This window comes from Pristis pectinata, chromosome 29 (assembly GCF_009764475.1).
Source record: "Pristis pectinata isolate sPriPec2 chromosome 29, sPriPec2.1.pri, whole genome shotgun sequence".
Lineage (NCBI taxonomy): Eukaryota > Metazoa > Chordata > Chondrichthyes > Rhinopristiformes > Pristidae > Pristis > Pristis pectinata.
In genome coordinates this window covers 18,762,419-18,781,535 of record NC_067433.1, presented here as the reverse complement: position 1 = coordinate 18,781,535, position 19,117 = coordinate 18,762,419, and the positions used below count along the sequence as shown (strand labels likewise).

Below are 19,117 nucleotides of genomic sequence, written 5' to 3'. Positions count from 1 at the left end.
GCAACAGGCAGCAGCTGTCAGACGTTTTGTGTTACGGCCAAGACAAATTTCTGCCCCAGGTATCTGTTTTAAAAAATGCTTTAACTTTTTCTTAAAAGGGGAGCCTCAACTACCAACGAGAAAGGCTTCTCCTCAATTATCCTACAATATAATTTGCCAACAATCCAACTTGTCCATCTAATACATGAAAGCATGGATGCACTATTTTCCAGTTAGCTGGAAGGACAGGAGGAGTGATGCAGAAACTTGATTAAAACTATAAGCAGGTTAACATCGCTGACCTTTGAAGATAGCATGTCTGCAACACCCTGTTCATGCTAAGCAGGTCGGGCTCAAAATAATCACAAGTCATCTTTACTAAAATATATCTATCCTACCCAATTATATAGTGAAATTTAACTGAGATAGAAAAGCCAGATATTTTTAAAAAAACAGAACACTTTAAGAATTCAGCGGTCAGGCAGCATCTGTGGAGGCAAAAGGTGTACGTCGACATTTCGAGTTGAGACCCTGCATCAGGTCACGATGCTGCATGACCTGCTGAGCTCTTCCAGAGTTGTTTTCTGTTCCAGATTCCAGCATCTGCTACCTCTTTCATCTTCATAGCAAAGCCAGATAATTTTGTGCTTTTTTTTAAAAAACAGCTGCCTGCCAGGTTATCAAAACAACTTAGCGTTTTTGGATTTTAATAAAGTTAACTGAGCCTGATGTTGCATGTTTACATAGACAGCATGCACATAGAGACTCAGTAAGAAGTTTCACCCAGAGGAGTAAAAGAATTACAGCTTACTCTTGCTAAGTACACATAGTTTGAAAGCTTTTAAGGCCCCGTGCAAATTAAAATATTTCATTGTGTTAGCACGGGAATAAAGGAACAGATTACATCTTTCCTATCCTCACCATTAGAAAATGGTCTTTGATGAGGCAGAATCAGATAGCATCATTCTAAGAGGATGCTGTTCTGTGTCAGCAAGCTGCTCAAAAGAATGGGTGGCATAGCCAACTCCAGGCTTTATCAGGCATGACACAATTTCCAGTGAGAAGCATGAACAGGATCAAGGCCAAATCTTCCTTACCTCTGAACCCAAAAGGTTGCATCATACCTACATCCATTCTGTATGAGATCAGCTAGCTCAGATCAGACTGATCTTGGGGTCTTCTAATTAAGGAATGTTGTACTTGGCTTGGAGAGAATGTTCACTTGATTAATACATATGAAGGAGCTGTCTCATGAGGAATGAGTGCATGGATTGGACCCATAAACTGTGAAGTCTAGAAGAATGTAGGTGAAACATTAAAGATTAAAGGCAGATGGTGTACACATCTGGTATTCAACACAAAATCCTGTTATGGCTTTAGGGTGAAGGGGGAAAGGTTTAGGGGGAACTTCTTCACTCAAAGAGTGGTGGGAGTGTGGAATGGGCTGCCATCTAATGTGGTAAATGTGGGCTTGCTCTTAACTTTTAAGAGTAAATTGGATAGATACATGGACGAGAGAGGTCTGGAGGGGTATGGGCTGGGGGCAGGTAAATGGGACTAGCGGAATAATGTTTCGGCACAGACTAGAAGGGCCGAATGGCCTGTTTTCTGTGCTGTAGTTTTCTATGGTTCTATATCCAGAATGGGTATGCACTGAGCATCAATAGCTCAAAATACCTCATTAAAGATTAGGTTGATTAGGTGTGTTAGGTGTGTTAAATTCACCTAACTCAGCACGTCATGCAGCATCATGACCTGATGCAGGGTCTCAACTCAAAACGTCGACATACACCTTATGCCTCCACAGATGCTGCCTGACCTGCTGAGTTCTTACAGTGTTCTGTTTTTTTTTTAAAAAATATCTGGCTTTTCTAGCTCAGTTAAATTTCACTATATAATTGGGTAGGACAGATATATTTTAGTAAAGATGATGTGATTAGGTTAAAATTTTTGCTTATTTCTGTTTATTAAACAGAGCTTTTGTTTTAAAATCATTAAAAAAAATCAATTCACACATTTTCATGACAAGATCACACGAGATTTAATAAAGCAACAGGTTTAGCAGATGCGGGGTGGGGGAGAGGTGAAAAAGCATGGTGGATGGGGTTGGAGGGGTGTGGTGGTGGTTAAGAAATTCAAGCACACATGGTTCCAGAGATAAACTGGTTTTTATTACCTTTCCCACATTTCTTTACTGTAGTTGACGGTGAGGGAGGAATCATAGGTTTTTTCAACAACTCAGCCGAACGATTTGACTCGCTCAGGAGGTAGTGCGACTTATATGTATATGAACTGATAAGGGTTTCAGATTGGTCTTGGTCAATTACCCCTACACAAAACAGATAAAAAACATGAGCTGCAATGAAAATACCCATGATTCCCCCCCGTAAAAAATCTGAAAAACATTAATTTAGTCTTGAAGGTATTTTTTTTTTCCAAAAAAGAGGGATGTAAAAAACTTTTTAGAAAGAATTAATACATTTTTTGTTTAAAGTTAATGCATTATTTTATGCCCAAAACTGAGGAAAAGTGGCCTTACCTCTGGCACAGATAAAGCACCAGCTTACGTTTACTTGGAGAGATGCCCGACTGTTCTTCTTCAAGCTAGAATGGTTGTTGCAGATGATGCTGTGGGATGAAAGGACCAGACTGCCGGCTGCGATACAGCTCTCCCCCGTGTGGTAAGCCACAGGACATCGTAAGCAGCGCATCATGCGACCTGGTTTCAGATGCATCAAAATGAATCAATTGTCTTTAAGAGGCCTTTTTAAATGGGAACATTAGAATGCGAAACATAAATTTCCAAATGCATGGTCCCATGCCCTGCTTATCAGAAAAACTGCCTGACACTCAGCCTGAAATAGTTTTAGGAACTCCTCATCAACACTCAATGCTTAATTTCAATCTCTTCCATTGAGTTCTTAAGGTCACCAAGTGGAACCATATTACTCTATCTTTTGCTTTTTGGCTCCTGCCTTTGCATCAATGCTTAAATAATTTGCCTAATTAAGAAAAAGAATAAATTGGGACCGAAGTATGGGAGAACATAAAAGGTACAAGGGAATGTTATGGGCAAAAGCAATAATGATTACAGGCCACTATAGAAAGTAGACAACAGGATGAATATTCCATTTCCTCATTGTGGTCACTTTACAATTCCCTCCTTTACTCCACAAGAATTGCCCTGTATACTGTATTTTGAGTGCTTTCATCCTACAGTTAGTTGAGGTGAAACACTGTCTAAATCCATGATGCAGTACAGCAAATGTCATCACTATCACAGAACCACTATAATGGATGATACTGCATATACAGAAGTTCAGCATATTAAAATATTGCAACAAATAAATATTGGACTTATGCTAAAGAACATTGGATTGGTAATGTCCAAACACAACCATCCGTCTCAAGTTAAGGAAGGCATGTCTCAAGCATAATCCACAGCCTCCCTTTAGAACAAGCAGTTAGAGCAGACTGCCACATTCATTCACATTCACTCTATTTCATAATACCAACTCATGCTTTCCAAGGATAACATGATAAAATTATTCAGTCTCTTGCCAATAATGTACTGTTGTTCTGAATCAAAGAACATTCAGGAAGGAATACAGCAGTCAGACCTTCAGTCAGCTGATAATTTTAGCTACTGTTGTCACAAAGCTAAATTGAGCCAATACTTAGAATGAAAGGGATGAAGCAGAGAAATAAAACACAAACAGCAATTTCTGCAATTAAATAAATAAGAAGGTAGCTCTTTCCCCAGACAAATTTAGATCCAAAACCACTTTCGACAGGGTTTTAAAGTTCTTATGCTTTGATCCTTGAATTGGCATGAATGGTCAAGGATAATTGGTGATAACATTGAAAGTGAAGAGGCTATGGGATGACATTAATCAGTTGGTAAATTGTGCAGAGCAATGGCAAATGGAATTTAATCCAGACAAGTGCAAGGTGATGCACTTTGGGAGCACTAGGTGTAGGACATAAACAATGTGCCCTCGGATTGGTATAAATGGTACTTAACAATCAGCATGGACATGGTGGGCTGGTGCGGTAGTGTGGTGGTTAGCGTAATGCTATTACAGCGCTGGCAACCCAGGTTCAATTCCAGCCACTGTCTGTAAGGAGTTTGTATGTTCTCCCTGTGACTGTGTGGGTTTCCTCCGGGTGCTCCGGTTTCATCCCACATTCCAAAGACGTACAGGTTAGGAAGTTGTGGGCATGCTACGTTGGCACTGGAAGCGTGGCAACACCTGTGGGCTGCCTCCAGAACACTCTACGCAAAAAGATGTATTTCACTGTGTTTCGATGTACATGTGACTATTAAAGATATCTTAAGAGGCCTGTTTCTGTGCTGCATGACTCCACTATTCCACAGATTGTTAGAAGATGAAATCACCTTGATTTTCTCTCACCTTTGGTTGCTTTAGCCATTTCACGGTTGTCTGCCAAGCATGCCAAACAGCAGTGGAGGGGACATCGGAATCCTTTCCCTTCAAACATAGCCGAAGAATAACCCCGCAGACAGGATTCATGATAAAATCTCCCACACGAATTCACTGAACACCTTTTTACAACCTTTCCAGATAATTTGCAAGAAAAGCATGCGTGGTTTCCTGTACGGGGATAGGTGCAGAAGTAGAGAAATACATCATTCACTACAGCTGCGATTTAATGCTGCGATATTCACTTTAAAAACAAGTGAAACTTAACGTGGCGATGACATTGGGCACAGGTATGTGGCCACATCACAAATATCTAGTTACATTCATGCTGAACTCTAGATGGAGCAAGTGGCAATAGTGAGGTGGTAGGAACAGATGTTACTCATTAAGCCAATATTTGATCGTTCCTCACCAGTACAATGATGTCATCATTAGTGACAACTGCATTTCCTCAAACATCACTGAGCAAAATGGACCCAGATTAAAATGAAATTACTTAATAATAAAGGCGAGAAGTTTATTAAAGGACAAAAATGAACAAGATCAAATTCCCCATTACCTGTAGTACATTCCATACACGTAAACTTCCCGTTGGGTAGCTCTGCCGGCCCGAGGCACTCTATGTGAAAAACTCTACAGCACTCTCCTTCACAGGGCACCAGAGATTCTCCAGGTTTCTCACAGATCTGAGACAGCAGATGGTCACAAAACAATCCTTAATACAAGTTACCCGAAGGAACATCTTTCATCACAAATAAAACTTAAGACATTTATAGATGGCAATTCCCCACCCACTATGGAACAATAAAGTGGTAAGTACTTGTCAGATTTCATTCTATTCTTTTTTTTTGGACTTTTCTTAATTGCTTCAGGTCACATGATAGCAGGCGATAAGAGGTTAGGATAAAATCATTTTGCAGACAAATGGGACCGGCTCAGATGGACACCTGGGTTGGAATGGATACGTTAGGCCAAAGGATCTGTTTCTGTGCTGTATAACAATCACTATTTCTTGATCACTGTTTTACAGGATTCAAGCACAACTAATGATCTGTGCTGCAATGAACAGAAAACTAAATTTTCACACAAAGGATCTACCAAGTTCCACCTGTTGCACCAGATTATCTGGAACAGATTAACCAAATTTCTATAGCAAAGTCACTGGAATGTGGGCCGATTCGAGCCAACAGATTATATATTTTGAAGGACCACAGTAGTCATATTATAGATACAATCAAAGCCCAGTTCCTGTCAGCCAATCAGAAAGGATAATTTAGTTTAGGCAATCCAAAAATCATGGTTAAATGGCCTTGTCACTCTCATCCTCCAGTCTCACCTGGCAGATGTTATCCTTTTTTGATGATCCTGTACCACGCCTGGATAAACACGAATCCATTGAGGTTTCATCTGAGACATCTGCATCAGGAGGAAGTACTGGGCTGTCTGGCCTCTTCTCCAAACCAACCTTCAATGTATATACCGAGTGGTTAAAAACCTCACCTAGTCAACACAATACTCGGAAATAGAATGCAGAGTGATCAAAATTGGGGAGGGGAGGACAAACGTTCCAGACCACTATCTATTTACCTCTGCCAGAATCTGGTTGGTTAAGGACAGGATAATCTTTGGATGACATGCTGTGTAACTGACACACATTTGAGTCTAATCAATGAATAACAGGTGGTGGAGTTGCCCACGGGAGCGATTAGTCTCCACGCAACTGTAGCCCATAAAGGAAATAAAAGAAAAAAAAAATACATTGATTGCAGAAGGACCTTAGTATCTCCTAGTCTACATCCTCAGATTCTCAAAACAACCACCACCAGATTTTCCTAAAATTGAAAACATAGGTGAATACTTAAATCACTCTGTATCACCAGAAAGAATCCTGGAAGTTATGTTATGCCAAGCATGGATCCACTGAAGGACTTCAGCACAAATTCAACTCCCACACTGAACTGGCTTGTTGGACCTACCCCTGTTCACTAGCCTTGCCTGCCATAATCCTTACAGTCTGAAAACGAGCTTCATCGTTGCAATACAGGATGATCCACAGCCATTCTATTCACTGCCAATTAATAATTCCGCATTCAAACCCCAATGTTATGTTTGGGCAAATTAACGGAATCAGATCCAGTCACTGAGTATTCCTGTCATGTCAAACTGCTGGTCAACTCCCTTAAATGGAAATTATTCCCAATACCTCCCTGTGGGGGACACTTTACTACAGTCCACCTTCTGATCCCATCCACCTTTTTCTTTTTAAAATCAAACCGCTGAGTGCAATCATTGCCCAGACAGGCAGAGGTCCATGAGGCAAGGGTCTGGGAGGCACTAGAACAGCAAGAACCTCAGTGGGTGAACCCCTGAAGGTCATGCCACTCTGTCGTCATTGATCTCAGTTTATAAGAGCCTGGCAGGCACAGGGGAACATTCATCATTCCGGCAGCTGGGATCAACAACATTTTATACATTGTGTATGATGCCACAGTCCGGATATGTCCTTTTCAAACTTGTTTCCTTTTGCAAATTGTTCTCAATCAGATAAAATGTTTGCCACAAGATGGCATCAAACTTGACATTTTCCAGGAGTGGGTGGAGGAGAAAGTTAGTCATTCTTGTGTTCCTGTAACACGTCAATCAACGAATGCCATCCGCCCTTCCTTAGACTTGCCCTTGCCAGTTTAACCTCCCATGATACCCTGCAAGGTAAGCTGCCAAAAATGCTGGATGGAAATGGTTGGCTCACTCTCCAATGAGCAGCTACTACACATCTCAGCCAATCACAGTGCAGCATTGTGAATTAAACAGTGAAAATCCTGTACAAGGAAGTGCAAGCTAGAATAGGGAATTCAATGTCAAATTAGGTTCAGAAAGAGAAATAAGAAATAGGCAAGAGTAGAAAAAGAGAAAAGGTGTTCAAAAACAAGAATAACAAACCCCAAAGGGATGAGATTCCACAAAAATATTTAGCAATATTCAACTCCAGGAGAGCATTTAAACACATAATGTAAAGGGTAATTAGACTTGAAATTGTCTTGACTTTGTGGCTTTGAATTTGTATACAGAGCCAAACAACAAAATGTCATTTTCACCTTGCCAATTGCACAGCGACACATACTCCACAGTAACTTCTCAATTTCCACACCTAACTGGCCATCTGCCCTCATCTGAAATTGTTGTGAGGTTTGACTGCAAACACAGCATGTTTGACCAATATTTTGGTGGTAAGTTTTTTTTAAGACCAAAAAAATCCATTTTCAAACTTTGCACTGACATGCACCATTGTCTTGATTTTCTTTTTGTGCCTGTATGTATGATCAGTGCTCAATCCCAACTCACAAGGGAACTACTTAGCTCAGACAATTCTTTCCCAGTTCATTCACTAAACAAGTTTTGGGTTTGCTGGTTCTAATTTTAAAACCCACGGACCATTCTCTTATATCAGACTGTCAGCACTTCTTCCATAATAAGCATATTTACTTGATTAACACACACACAAAGAGAAAAACACCATCACAACATTTTGCAAACACAGCATGTTTGACCAATATTTTGTTGGTAATTTTTTTTTAAGATGTTTGGTTATTGGAGCATTTTACCATGCTCCAATAACCAAACATCTTCCGGAGCTGTAACAGATCATGGCTCAGCAAAACCATACTACTTGAGGTGGTGAACCAAGGGGACTTGGAGAAGCACATCAATGAAAGTCTTTGTTAACTTTTTTTTTATTTCTCATTAAGTGCTACTTAGTGGATCTAGTCTGAACATATTTCTTGGCTTTCCAACCATTGCTGTAGTCTTTCTTACATTTGTAGAAGGGGGCAGTTTCTTTTGCATTCCATTTTATCTAGCCTGATCAATAATCTTGGTCAAGTGTAAATTGCATTTTTAATAGCTCCGGAAAATGGCCAAGAACCAAACCAATATTGTTTCAAACAACCTTGGACAGGGAGGTATTTTAGTCATGCGATCCTCACAGGCAATCAATCCCACTAACTAAACATTAAAAGCAGCTGTTGACCCCAGGCCCTTTGTCACTACATGACCTCAATGTTCAGACTCTTGCAAAATAATTGTGCACTGTTGCTCCATAAAGAGCACAGAATATCTCACAAGAATTAATTCTCCAAGGTGAGTACAACTTAACTGCAAGTGCACGGATGCAGACTTCAGCATCACTGTGACACCAAGTACTGAGCATCTCTATTGAATAGCTGAAGACAACAACCCAAGGAGTTCCTTAAACTAATAAAATCAATGTTAAATTCTAATCATCCTACAACTCCTTGCAATATGCACTGCAAACAACATTGGAAAGCTGGGTGCAATTTTAAAGCCTGATGCCACGTTGAAAGTGTTTTCAAGGTTTACACTGGTTAGGCCACACCTGGAGTATTATGTGAAATTCTGGTCACCAGTATAGGAAAGATGTGATTGTGCAGGAGATTTATCAGGATGTTGCCTGGATTGGAGCATTTCATTTATAAGGAGGAACTGGATAGGCTGGGTTTGTTTTCCTTGGAACAAAGGAGGCCAAAGTGCGACCTGATAGAAGCATATAAAATTATGATGGGGGATAGATTGGATAGATAGTTAAAATCATTTTCCATTGGTAGGGGTGTCTAAAAGAGGGCATAGATTTAAGGCTTAGAGGGTGTATGAGGGAGAATTATTTCCCACTGAGGGCGGTTAGAGTCTGGAATACAATGCCTGAAGAGGTGGTGGAAGCAGATACTCTGATGACATTTAAACATCTAGATGGGTACTTTAATCACCAAGGCACAGAAGGGTACAGACCCAATGCAGGTAAAATGGGATTAGTGTATATAGGTGCAACAGGTGACATGGACATGATGGGCTGAAGGGCCTCTTTCTGTACTGTATAACTCTATGACTGTTTCAAACTCACAGTGAAGCAATCAGAACACCCTGACCTTATTCTACTCAGATTAAAGTGTTTATTACTGCATATAAACCATCTGATAATGCTGGGCGGATGATGACTCATTCCTGCCTGGCTAACCTTCATTCCCCGAACAAACTTCCAAATACCTTTCCTTCTGTAAATCACAGTGATGCAGCGAGTAGAGTCACTGCCTCACAGTGCCAGAGACCCCGGTTCAATCCCAACCTCAGGCGCTGTCTGTGTGGAGTTTGCACGTTCTCTCTGGGACTTCATGGGTTTCCCCTGGGTGCTCCACTTTCCTCCCACATCCCAAAGGTGTGCTGCTTGGTAGGTTAATTGGTCACTGTAAATTGCCCCCTGGTGTGTAGGTAGAGTGGTAGAATCTGGGGGGAGTTGGCAAGAATGTAGGGAGAATTTTAAAAAATGGGATTAATGTGGGATTAGTGTAAATGGGTGGTTGACGGTCAGAGTGGACTCGGTGACCCAAAGAGCTTGTTTCCGTACTGTGTCTTTCTATGACAAATCACTCTTGATTGGACAATAACTTGAATATCACCCCTATTCCTCCTCAATTCCCATCCCTACCTCATTCAGTGGTCCTCTGGAGTCCGAATCGTTAATTTCTCTGTACCCTGGACTTGTCATTTCCATGTCCGTGGATGCCCGACTACGCTTTTTGAGTGGCTTACAGGAATCAGAAAGCTCACTGGCACCTGAGGGCAAAAAACGCCATGTGGCAGTGGGTTACTATTTTGTTTTGCATCCATTTCAACAAAATTGTGACTGAAAGTAGAATGAATCCAGCCAGGTGACAACCATCTGTTAAGGAAATGCACAGTTGGAAGTTGCATTCTAAATTACAATACAACCATTCAGCTTCAAGCATCTTCCCTGTAGGATGTGGGATTAGTAGTGCTTTACCTGGCAGGGCTGAACTTAACATTCCTCCATGTGCATGGGGTAGTGACGAACCTCTCTGTGGACATATAGTCTCTGCTGTCATTGGATTAGTTTCCATCTGTCAATCAGAACACAAGTCAGCATAATTGCAAATCCAAAAGTGTCCAACACTATCTTTGTATGACCAATCAATGTCTTGTACATATAATATTATATAAAGACCATTTTTCATTGAAAGTACTTGAGAAATACTTCTAATCTTCGTCGCTCTTGGCACTCAATGGCAAGAGTAGAGATAATGCGAGTGATAAAGCACCAGGTTTACATCAAGCAACTGAAATTCTTAACTAAGTTTACTATATTTCCCATAATAACTTTAACTATAATTTCATGTCCAAAATAAGGTTTCAATAGAACAAAAAAATCAAAGATTGACATATTTCACAATAATGGGATTACAGTGATTCACTGAATTATATTTTGATTTCCTGTCAAGTTTTTGCTTGAATTTCCTGACCTCGCCCAAAAGGCAAGGCTTGAAGGTAATATTTTTGCCCAAAATGGGGACTCAGATTCGAATTTGCGATGTGAAAACTATGGAGTTTTTCCTCACATTTAAAAGAAATAACAAGCTTGACATCTTAGGCAGCAAAATTTAAAATGAATGAACTTTGAAAAAGAAAGCCAAAGTTGGCTGACAGCCTTGATCATCTTACTTCATTTTCCAAATAAGAGCACTCAAAGCCACGATTGTCTCACTGGTTTATAGTTCAAACAAGAACATCACAATGCTAGTTTTCAGTATTTTCATTACAAAAAAAAAGGAGTATTAGCATATGATTAACCCACAAACATGGGAAATAAAGGACTGTGCTAATGACTGATATTGGTGATAAAAGTTTTAATGTCAAAGAGGATCAGAAAAGTGGAGGGATACAAAATCAAAGACGGCTATTTCTTCCCCCATATTCAAACTTGATTTAAAGAGAAAGCATTCCGAGTTTAAGAGAGCAGTCAAAGGTTTAAGGTGAGAGGGGAAAGATTTAAAAGGGACCCCAAGGGGCAACCTTCTGCCACCTGCCACCCTCTGCCCCCCTCCCACATAAGGGGTGGTGGGTGTATGGAACAATCTGCCAGAGGAAATGGTAGAGGCAGGTGCAATTACAGTGTTTAAAAGACATTTAGACAGGTACATGGATAGGAATGGTTGAGAGGGATATGGGCCAACACAGACAAATGGGACTAGCTCAGGCACACAAATTGGTCAGCATGAATGAGTTGGGCCAAAGGGCCTGTTTTCATGTTGGATAACTCTGACTTTAAGATGTTTGGAAGGAATAGGAGGTTCCATGAAAATCTAAGTAGGAGAACATACAGATAGAATATACAGATTTTAAGCGGAAAACACTGCTGGGTGCATAAATTTAATGTTTTTCCCTCGAGTTCAGAAAGTTGACAGATTATTCAATAAAGAATTATTTCAAATAATGAAATACAATTTGGCTCATGAAGAGAAAACTTTAATTGGAGAACTAAGATCACAAGGTCAAAATGATCAGCTGGGCTATTCAGGTCGCACTTTGGTCACACAACGGAGATCAGGAATTCTCCCACCAATAACACTGTGGATTCTGGAATAAATTGTAAATGTTCAAGATGGTGATTGATACACTCTTCATCAGAAAACTTCAACCTGAAATGTTATCTCTGTTTCTCTTTCCACAGATGCTGCCTGACCTGCTGATGGCTTCCATATTCTGTTTTTTTTTTACTAATAAGTTTAAGGGTATCAATGATTATGGATCAAAGACAGATACACTTAGCCGTGATCTAATTGAATGGTTGAAAAGGCTTGTGGGGCTGAATACAATCTGTGTGTGGGGTCAGTGGCGGGGGAGGAGGCGGTAGGGGGAGACATTAAGTGGGTGTGAGGGGAAGGATGGAGGGTCAGTTGGTGTGGGTGGTGTCGGTGGGGTGAGTTGGCGGGGGGGGGTCAGTGGGAGTGGGGAAGGAAGACGAAAGGTTGGAGGTTGACGTGGGGGTGGTTGGTGGATGAGTGTGGGGCTGAGGGCGAGAGATTTAATACCACGAGCTGAGTGCCAACAACTGAAGCAACAACGTTAACCCGGAGGTCCCCAACAACCCTCCGGTGAGGGGTCGCCCAACCTCCCACTGCACTCCGTGGCCGGGACCCGAGCAGGAAGGCAGCTGGAAATCCAGCTGAAGGGAGCTGAAATGCTTCTCACTGATGCAAACTCATCTCCATTCAAGTAACCAACACCATCACGTACCTGTTCTTTTCGCATCTTCTTTTTTGGTACAACCTCAACAGACTTCTCAGATTCAGAGCGACTTCTAATTGACCTTCTTTGTGGTTTCCTTTCTGAAAGACATTAAGGAGAACTTTAAATGAAGGCAAAAAAAAAACTTAGATATTAGTGTTAAAAACTGAAAGTTCACAGGTATAAAAAAATGAAAAGGTCCTGAAGGAATTAAGAAAATTGGCTGGATTTGAAATATTTAGTGGCCAAGATAAAGATAAGCTCTACTCCTCAAACTAGAATGATTCTCGTCAGTTTTTTTGCCCCAGTTACCAATTGCACACTACCCTCCATAGAAGTGAATGAATTAAGGAGCGTGGGAACATAGTGGTATGTTACTACACTAGCAATACAGAAGCCTGGATCCAGATCATCACCGCAGCAGCTGGGGAATTTAAATTCCATTAAGCATAAAAAAGGTTAAGCAAAATCAAAATCAAAAGCTACCATCAGTAGAAGTGACCATACATCAGATTTTTATAGTAACTTAACTGATTTACTAATATCCTGCAGGAAATAAATTCTACCCTCCTTACCTTATCCAATTTAAATATGACTTCTAACCCAATGTCCTTGGAAATGCCATCACTTACATCAAAACCATTATAAAAAGCAGAATGGTATGAGAACCTCTGGTCCATGTATTGGAAGCCCAGATTAAAGAGCAGAAGGAGTGCACTATAAATTTACCAGTTTGTCTTAGATTCATTTGTCCATGAGGGAACTAGGACTGACTCCAACATAGTCACGACAGAAACTAACTTGCTTCTTCATGCTGTGGACATTCTCCATCATTCCATGCAATACCATCGCCAGCTTCAGAACAGATCTGGCAACTCAAAACTGAGCACCTCCGAGGCAAAGAGTCATCACCAACAGCAGGATTGCTCTCTGTCATAATTGGCATATGCTCGCTCTAGTACTGTCGTAAAGTCAAGGACTGCCCTGATTCAGCTGGGGGTGTAGAAGGGCTTGCCACAATCACGACTTTAACTCATAATCACGCATGTTTGCTCGCCTACAAAGTTAGACAATTCAACAATTTTGAAATTCTTATGCTCATTTTCAAATCCTCCTATGGTTTCACATAACCCTACAGTTTTTATCATTTGCTCTAGCGATATAACTCTCAGATTACTACACTTCTATTCTGACTCCTTAAGCATTCCCAGTTTTAAAATCACTTTACTACTGGCAGCCAAGGCTTCAGTTGCCAAGACCCTGGTGTCTGGAATTTGCTCCCCAAATCTCTCTATTCTTTCTATTCCTTCCTTTAAGATGCTCCTTCAAATCCACCTATTTCACCAAGTCTGCCCTATGAGTTCATTATGTGGCTAAAAGTCTAATACTGTTTGAAGACCTTTTATTGCAATAAAGGCACTACATACATTTATCTAATAAAGTTGGACAGATACTATGACTACAAAAGCAGGTTAGAGACCATGCTTTTCACAGCAAGTGACTCACCTGCTTGCTCTCCAAAGCCTTTCCACCATCTAAAAGGAACAAGTCACAAATGTATTGCAATATTCTCGTGTGGATCTGTCCAGCTCCAAAAACTCTCAAGGATCTTGACAGCATCCAACATAAACCAGCTCACCCGAATGGAAAACACCATGATTAAACATTATCGTTGCATCGTGGCTGCGGTATCATTTACAAGATGCACTGCAAGACTTCTTCAACAATAACTTTCAAAACCATGAACCCTGCCACATATAAAAGGACAAAAGCAGCAGGCGCACACCGATGATACCTCCTGTAATTTCCCCTTGGACACTTTCCCAACTTCAAAATATTTCACTGTTCCTTCATCATTGGTAGGTTAAATCCTTGGAACTCCCTCCCTAACACTGCTTCAGGAGAACCTCCACCACACAACTCGTGCTAAAGGTGATTAGGGATGGGCAAACAATCCTAGTCTTAGAATAAACGCCCACTTCCTGTGAATGATTAAAACAGGTGTCTGACGAATAATCATGACATTCAGCAGAGAACAAAGCTTTTCTTCCAGCTCTCACTCAATGTTCATAAACAGGAATAGGCTTGGCTCAGTTCCAAACATTTTCACCAAGTTCAGACTTGGATTATCATCTTGGCTTCATCTCATAATCTCCAAATTGCCTGGTTAAAACTGGAAATCAGTTATGTGACAATATGCAATATGTCATTCTCTATTATCGGTTTATACACATGATTCAAAGTACAACAAGCTAATTAAATCAGCATTGCCAATAGAGACTTGTCTGGGATGACTCCATGCCTTCCTCCTTAATACAAACATACATAGCTGACATGCAAAGACAAAGCTATGGCCAGTTACAGGCAGTGCAGGTTATAAGAATGTCACTTGTTTAAATTATGCATTTACAACATGAGCAAATCTGGTTGGTTCAGTGTTTATTGGTATTTATGGTTATGAGTTTATACTAGTTAAAAGTCAACTCTATCCCTTGTGGGAATAAAAGCAAATACTCAGCTGGTCAGGCAGCATCTATAAAGAGAGCAAAGCAGAGTTAATGTTTGAAGTCAGTAACCTTTCACCAGAACCCGTAGATCAGGAACCAATATATAGGCCAGATTGTACAAGGACAACAGAGAATTGAGATACTATAGTGAACCAAATGGATTTTAAAACAACCCTGTAATTCCCATCATCAATGTTGGCTTTTTTATTTTATTCTAGATTTGTTAACTTTTAGTTTTATTCAATTACTTGAATTTAAATTCCCCTGGCTTGGTAGGATACGAGTTATACATTCATCTGCAGATCATTAGTCTAGGCCTCGGGAGACTAGTCAGTAACTTAACCATTATGCTACCGTACCTCTCAAGTATTTTCTGTACACTGGAGGGATACTGAGCAGAAAAGATGCAAGATTTAGGAGCAGAGGGGACAACGATGAGTATTTACCTGACGAAACAGAGTGTGCCTCCCCATGTGCACATGGGTGCAGAGACTCCACTTCTCGTTTCTCACTCCGCAAGCTTAATGGTGTAATCAAAACTTCATCCACTTCTCTTGGCGATGGCTCTGTCTTAATACCTGTTCCCTTCTGGGAATAAAATGATTTCATTACCTACATACAGCCAACATGATCAACCACAAGTCTTCCCTCCCCAAGGCAGCCCATGGAAGTCAAGATTTCAAACTGAGAAATAAAGTGACAATTTTTCTTTAATAAGATTGTGATGAAAATGCAGATTTTTAACTTATATGTTCAGATTGCGAATATACATCCTTCCTTTCAACCACTCGGACCCACAAGCTTCAAAACCATTAATTTATTTTTAAAAATTCTAGATCGAATAAATGCAAGAAAAATAATTCACTTTATTAATAGAAAGTCTTTGCTCTATAAAGAAAAATATATGATAATTCTATGTTCTGCATCTTGTAAGTAAAATATATGAAACTCGGTGCAACACAGCCATTACAGGGGGCATGTTTTTGGCCAAATTGGACTAGGAATGGCATTGTCACTGAATGCTGTAAAACTAAATTTAACAATCTGGTTACGAACAACTTTTCGCCATCTTTGAAATTTTGATTTTGCACGCTTTCAGCTTTCTCAAACACTCAAATGACCTCAATCCATAAACCCCACGTTTCTCTATTTCCCATCCATGTCACCTTCTGATTTTGGTCTTCTAGGGAGTGGATGGATTTCCCCATCACCATTTTAAAACATCAACTGTAATCAGCTAAATGGATAGTTGTTTTTATTCAACATGGCACAAGCATTACTGAAAGAATGCCAAATGGCAACATTTGCCTTTTGGAAGAACTGCCCATGTTACATGCATTCCAAATAATTATAAGACCTTTGTGGAAAGAAAATGCCAAATGAAATAGTATCTCACATAATCACTGTGGCTTTTAAACTGGGAGCAAGGCAGAAAATGGGATAGGAAAGCACAAACGAGATGGTTTCCTATTTTTTCTTTCAAAACTTCCATGGAAAACTTAAACCAGAATAGACAAGCGTGCACAATACTGGACACTGCATCTCATCACCCTATACTATTATAATGTATACATAATACACAAAGATGCATTAACAAATACATGATCAGCACTCCAGGACATGGTGGGTACACAACAGAATAATGTGCCCACACATACCATCAACATTTGACATTCTGCCACCAATGAACGATGTGTAAGATAAATTCAGATTACAATTTGAATCAAGCATCAATTAATCAACGAAGAAACCTCCTGCAAGAATTTCTAACTGATAGTAATTCTTTAGACATTGGCTGCTTGCAGCAAACACACTTAAAAATTCAACCTGGAGCCTTTGTACAGTATGATTCCGTTTGTCTGTTTGATCCCAGTTTCCCCAACTTATGCAGGTGCCGACACATGCAGGGCATGGCTTAACACATAGTGACTGTATCCTGGTACTTCATTATTTAGCCAAAACAAGCCCAGACAGTGCAAACAGGCTTTTTGACTCAGAAAGAGCTTCAGAGGCAAGTCAATTTCTGTCCTCCAACAAACACGTACACATTCTCTCTCTCTCTCTCTCAGGAGGAAGAGGATAGTAAGCATATGAGTAATCAGAAGTGGCATGCCTAGCTGTCTTTTATTTTCCTTCCCCATTGCTGCTGTTGGCATCGATGATCCAAATAAATGAAATGTGCAATTCAGGTGTAGGGAGGTTGAGAGAGAGGAACATATAGATAGGATGCCATAAGGCTGCAAATGTAGAATGATTATTGAGATGCCAAACAAAAAATCTAATTACTTTACCACTTTAAAATTATTTGATGGAAATCAATAGCTATTGGACAGTTTTAATGCCCAACATACACATACAATGATTCACCAACCATCAACAGTTTGCCAATATATAGAAGAAGGGGCAAAACAATTAAATGACATCTTCCTGATCCTTTTAAAACAATTATGCTAGAACAAAACCTGGAAATACTTTCTTAGGGACAATTACATACTTATATTTGCAATTAAATATTAAAAAGGCAACTTCCCGCTGGTGTTTCCCTCCTGGATTTCAAATACCTGATCACTTTTTCTTACTGGCAACACCTCACAGTCAGGGCTGCCACTATTTCTTTTCTCAGCCTGGTTCCCTTTGAGGTTTGAAAGAGAAGGTGGCAGGGATTTTCTAGCTGCTGCTGTTCTCCAAGTCATTTTGGGAGCAGGCTCTTTGATATCTGCTTGCCTTTCATGTGCACGTGAAACTGCATCGTTAGTAGCAGAGGCTGCAGAAACTGCTTTCTGCGCTGCTGTCCGGTCTCGCGGAGGACTGGACAAATTTTCATGTTGTCTATTTCTCTTCACTTCGAGATTTAATGACGTTGTATCTGCTGATAGGTCAGGTTTCTGGTCCACATAAATAAAGGTGTACTGTTCTATCCTGTCCTCCCGAGCCAATCTTAATGCATCTTCTACTTGAGATATGCCAACGTCCCACTGAGGGCGGATTCTTTGTGCTATGGGCTTCAAGATCTGTAGCAGAAAATGAAAATACATTAAATTATAATGTTTTTCTTTCATTACTTTCATTCTTTCATAAAAAAAACATGCGTTCAAAGTATCAGAATTCTGCTTTTTAAGAAAATCACAGTGATTTAATTTATATGTTATTTTCCGAATTATATCCCAATCATGATCACCTATGCTAATCACATTTCTGGTCCTCAAATTGTGAAATAATGAACCATTGATGAAATAACGAATGATAAAGCAGTTTTTAAAGTAGTTCCAAAACAACAAAATCAAAAAAAAAACTACAGCCAATTTCCTTTGCTGTTCTATAAAAATCAACTACCTTGGGTCACAGCATGAACATGGGCCGATATCTTGCATTTTAAAGTTCTAGAACACAGATTAGCATCTGTGACATCAATATTTAAGAGCTTCACTGCACCTGCTCCAATCAAATACAGCCCTATCAGAATTTTGGGTGTGAAGAGAAAGATTGCAATTAACCTGGGGACCTATCTTGTAATTCCTAACAGACCATATGGAGATAGCAAGAGTCAGTCATAGAAAGGCAGCCAGCTTTCTACTTTTGATGCATGGATAAAAGTAATCCTCGAAATATTACTGATATGTATCACAAACTATTGGACCAAATATTTTTCTAAATTTCTTGGACTAGAAGTTTCAAACTACTGTGGGTGTTACTTGTGGCTGCCTATTTGTTGATTCTGAATGTAATCATGTCCTTCATTTTTGCCACGATGCACATAGGTGTTAATGGATGCAGCAGAAGACCTTTACCTCTTCCCTTTCTGCACCTGGGAATGGTAAGGTTCTACCTGTGCACATCCTACAACCATGCCTGCCATCCCCTCCACTACAACTTCTTGCAAAACTCACAAAAAGTACTTTTCTGGTTGTTTTTAAGATGCTGATATCCATCTGCAGCTGGAAGAATTTAAATTCAGTGAACTCACAGAGAAACATACATATAAATTAAGAGCAGAAGTAGACCACCCAGCCCTTCAAGCCTGCTCCATCATTTAATAAGATCATGGCTGATCCGACTGTAACCTCAAGTCCATATTCCCCTGTACTCACAACC

At 40.1% G+C, this 19,117-nt stretch overlaps 1 protein-coding gene across 4 annotated transcripts in view; it reads right to left on the bottom strand.

Annotated features, from left to right (window-relative positions):
• Positions 1 to 19,117, bottom strand: part of nsd3 (nuclear receptor binding SET domain protein 3) — a 72,718-nt gene that overhangs the window by 25,032 nt on the left and 28,569 nt on the right. For 3 of the 4 annotated variants that reach the window (XR_007958367.1, XM_052040881.1, XM_052040882.1), the window contains exons 5-14: positions 17,587 to 18,036; positions 15,472 to 15,613; positions 12,528 to 12,619; positions 10,258 to 10,354; positions 9,922 to 10,049; positions 5,761 to 5,889; positions 4,984 to 5,110; positions 4,395 to 4,595; positions 2,519 to 2,698; positions 2,156 to 2,308 (exon numbers count right to left, since the gene is read on the bottom strand). Coding sequence is in view for 3 of the 4 variants with exons in the window: in XM_052040881.1 (XP_051896841.1) it covers positions 2,156 to 2,308; positions 2,519 to 2,698; positions 4,395 to 4,595; positions 4,984 to 5,110; positions 5,761 to 5,889; positions 9,922 to 10,049; positions 10,258 to 10,354; positions 12,528 to 12,619; positions 15,472 to 15,613; positions 17,587 to 18,036 (1,699 nt within the window). In the remaining variant the exon portion in view is untranslated. The remainder of the gene's footprint in view (positions 1 to 2,155; positions 2,309 to 2,518; positions 2,699 to 4,394; positions 4,596 to 4,983; positions 5,111 to 5,760; positions 5,890 to 9,921; positions 10,050 to 10,257; positions 10,355 to 12,527; positions 12,620 to 15,471; positions 15,614 to 17,586; positions 18,037 to 19,117) is intronic. The other variant, XM_052040883.1, reaches the window with a different exon arrangement.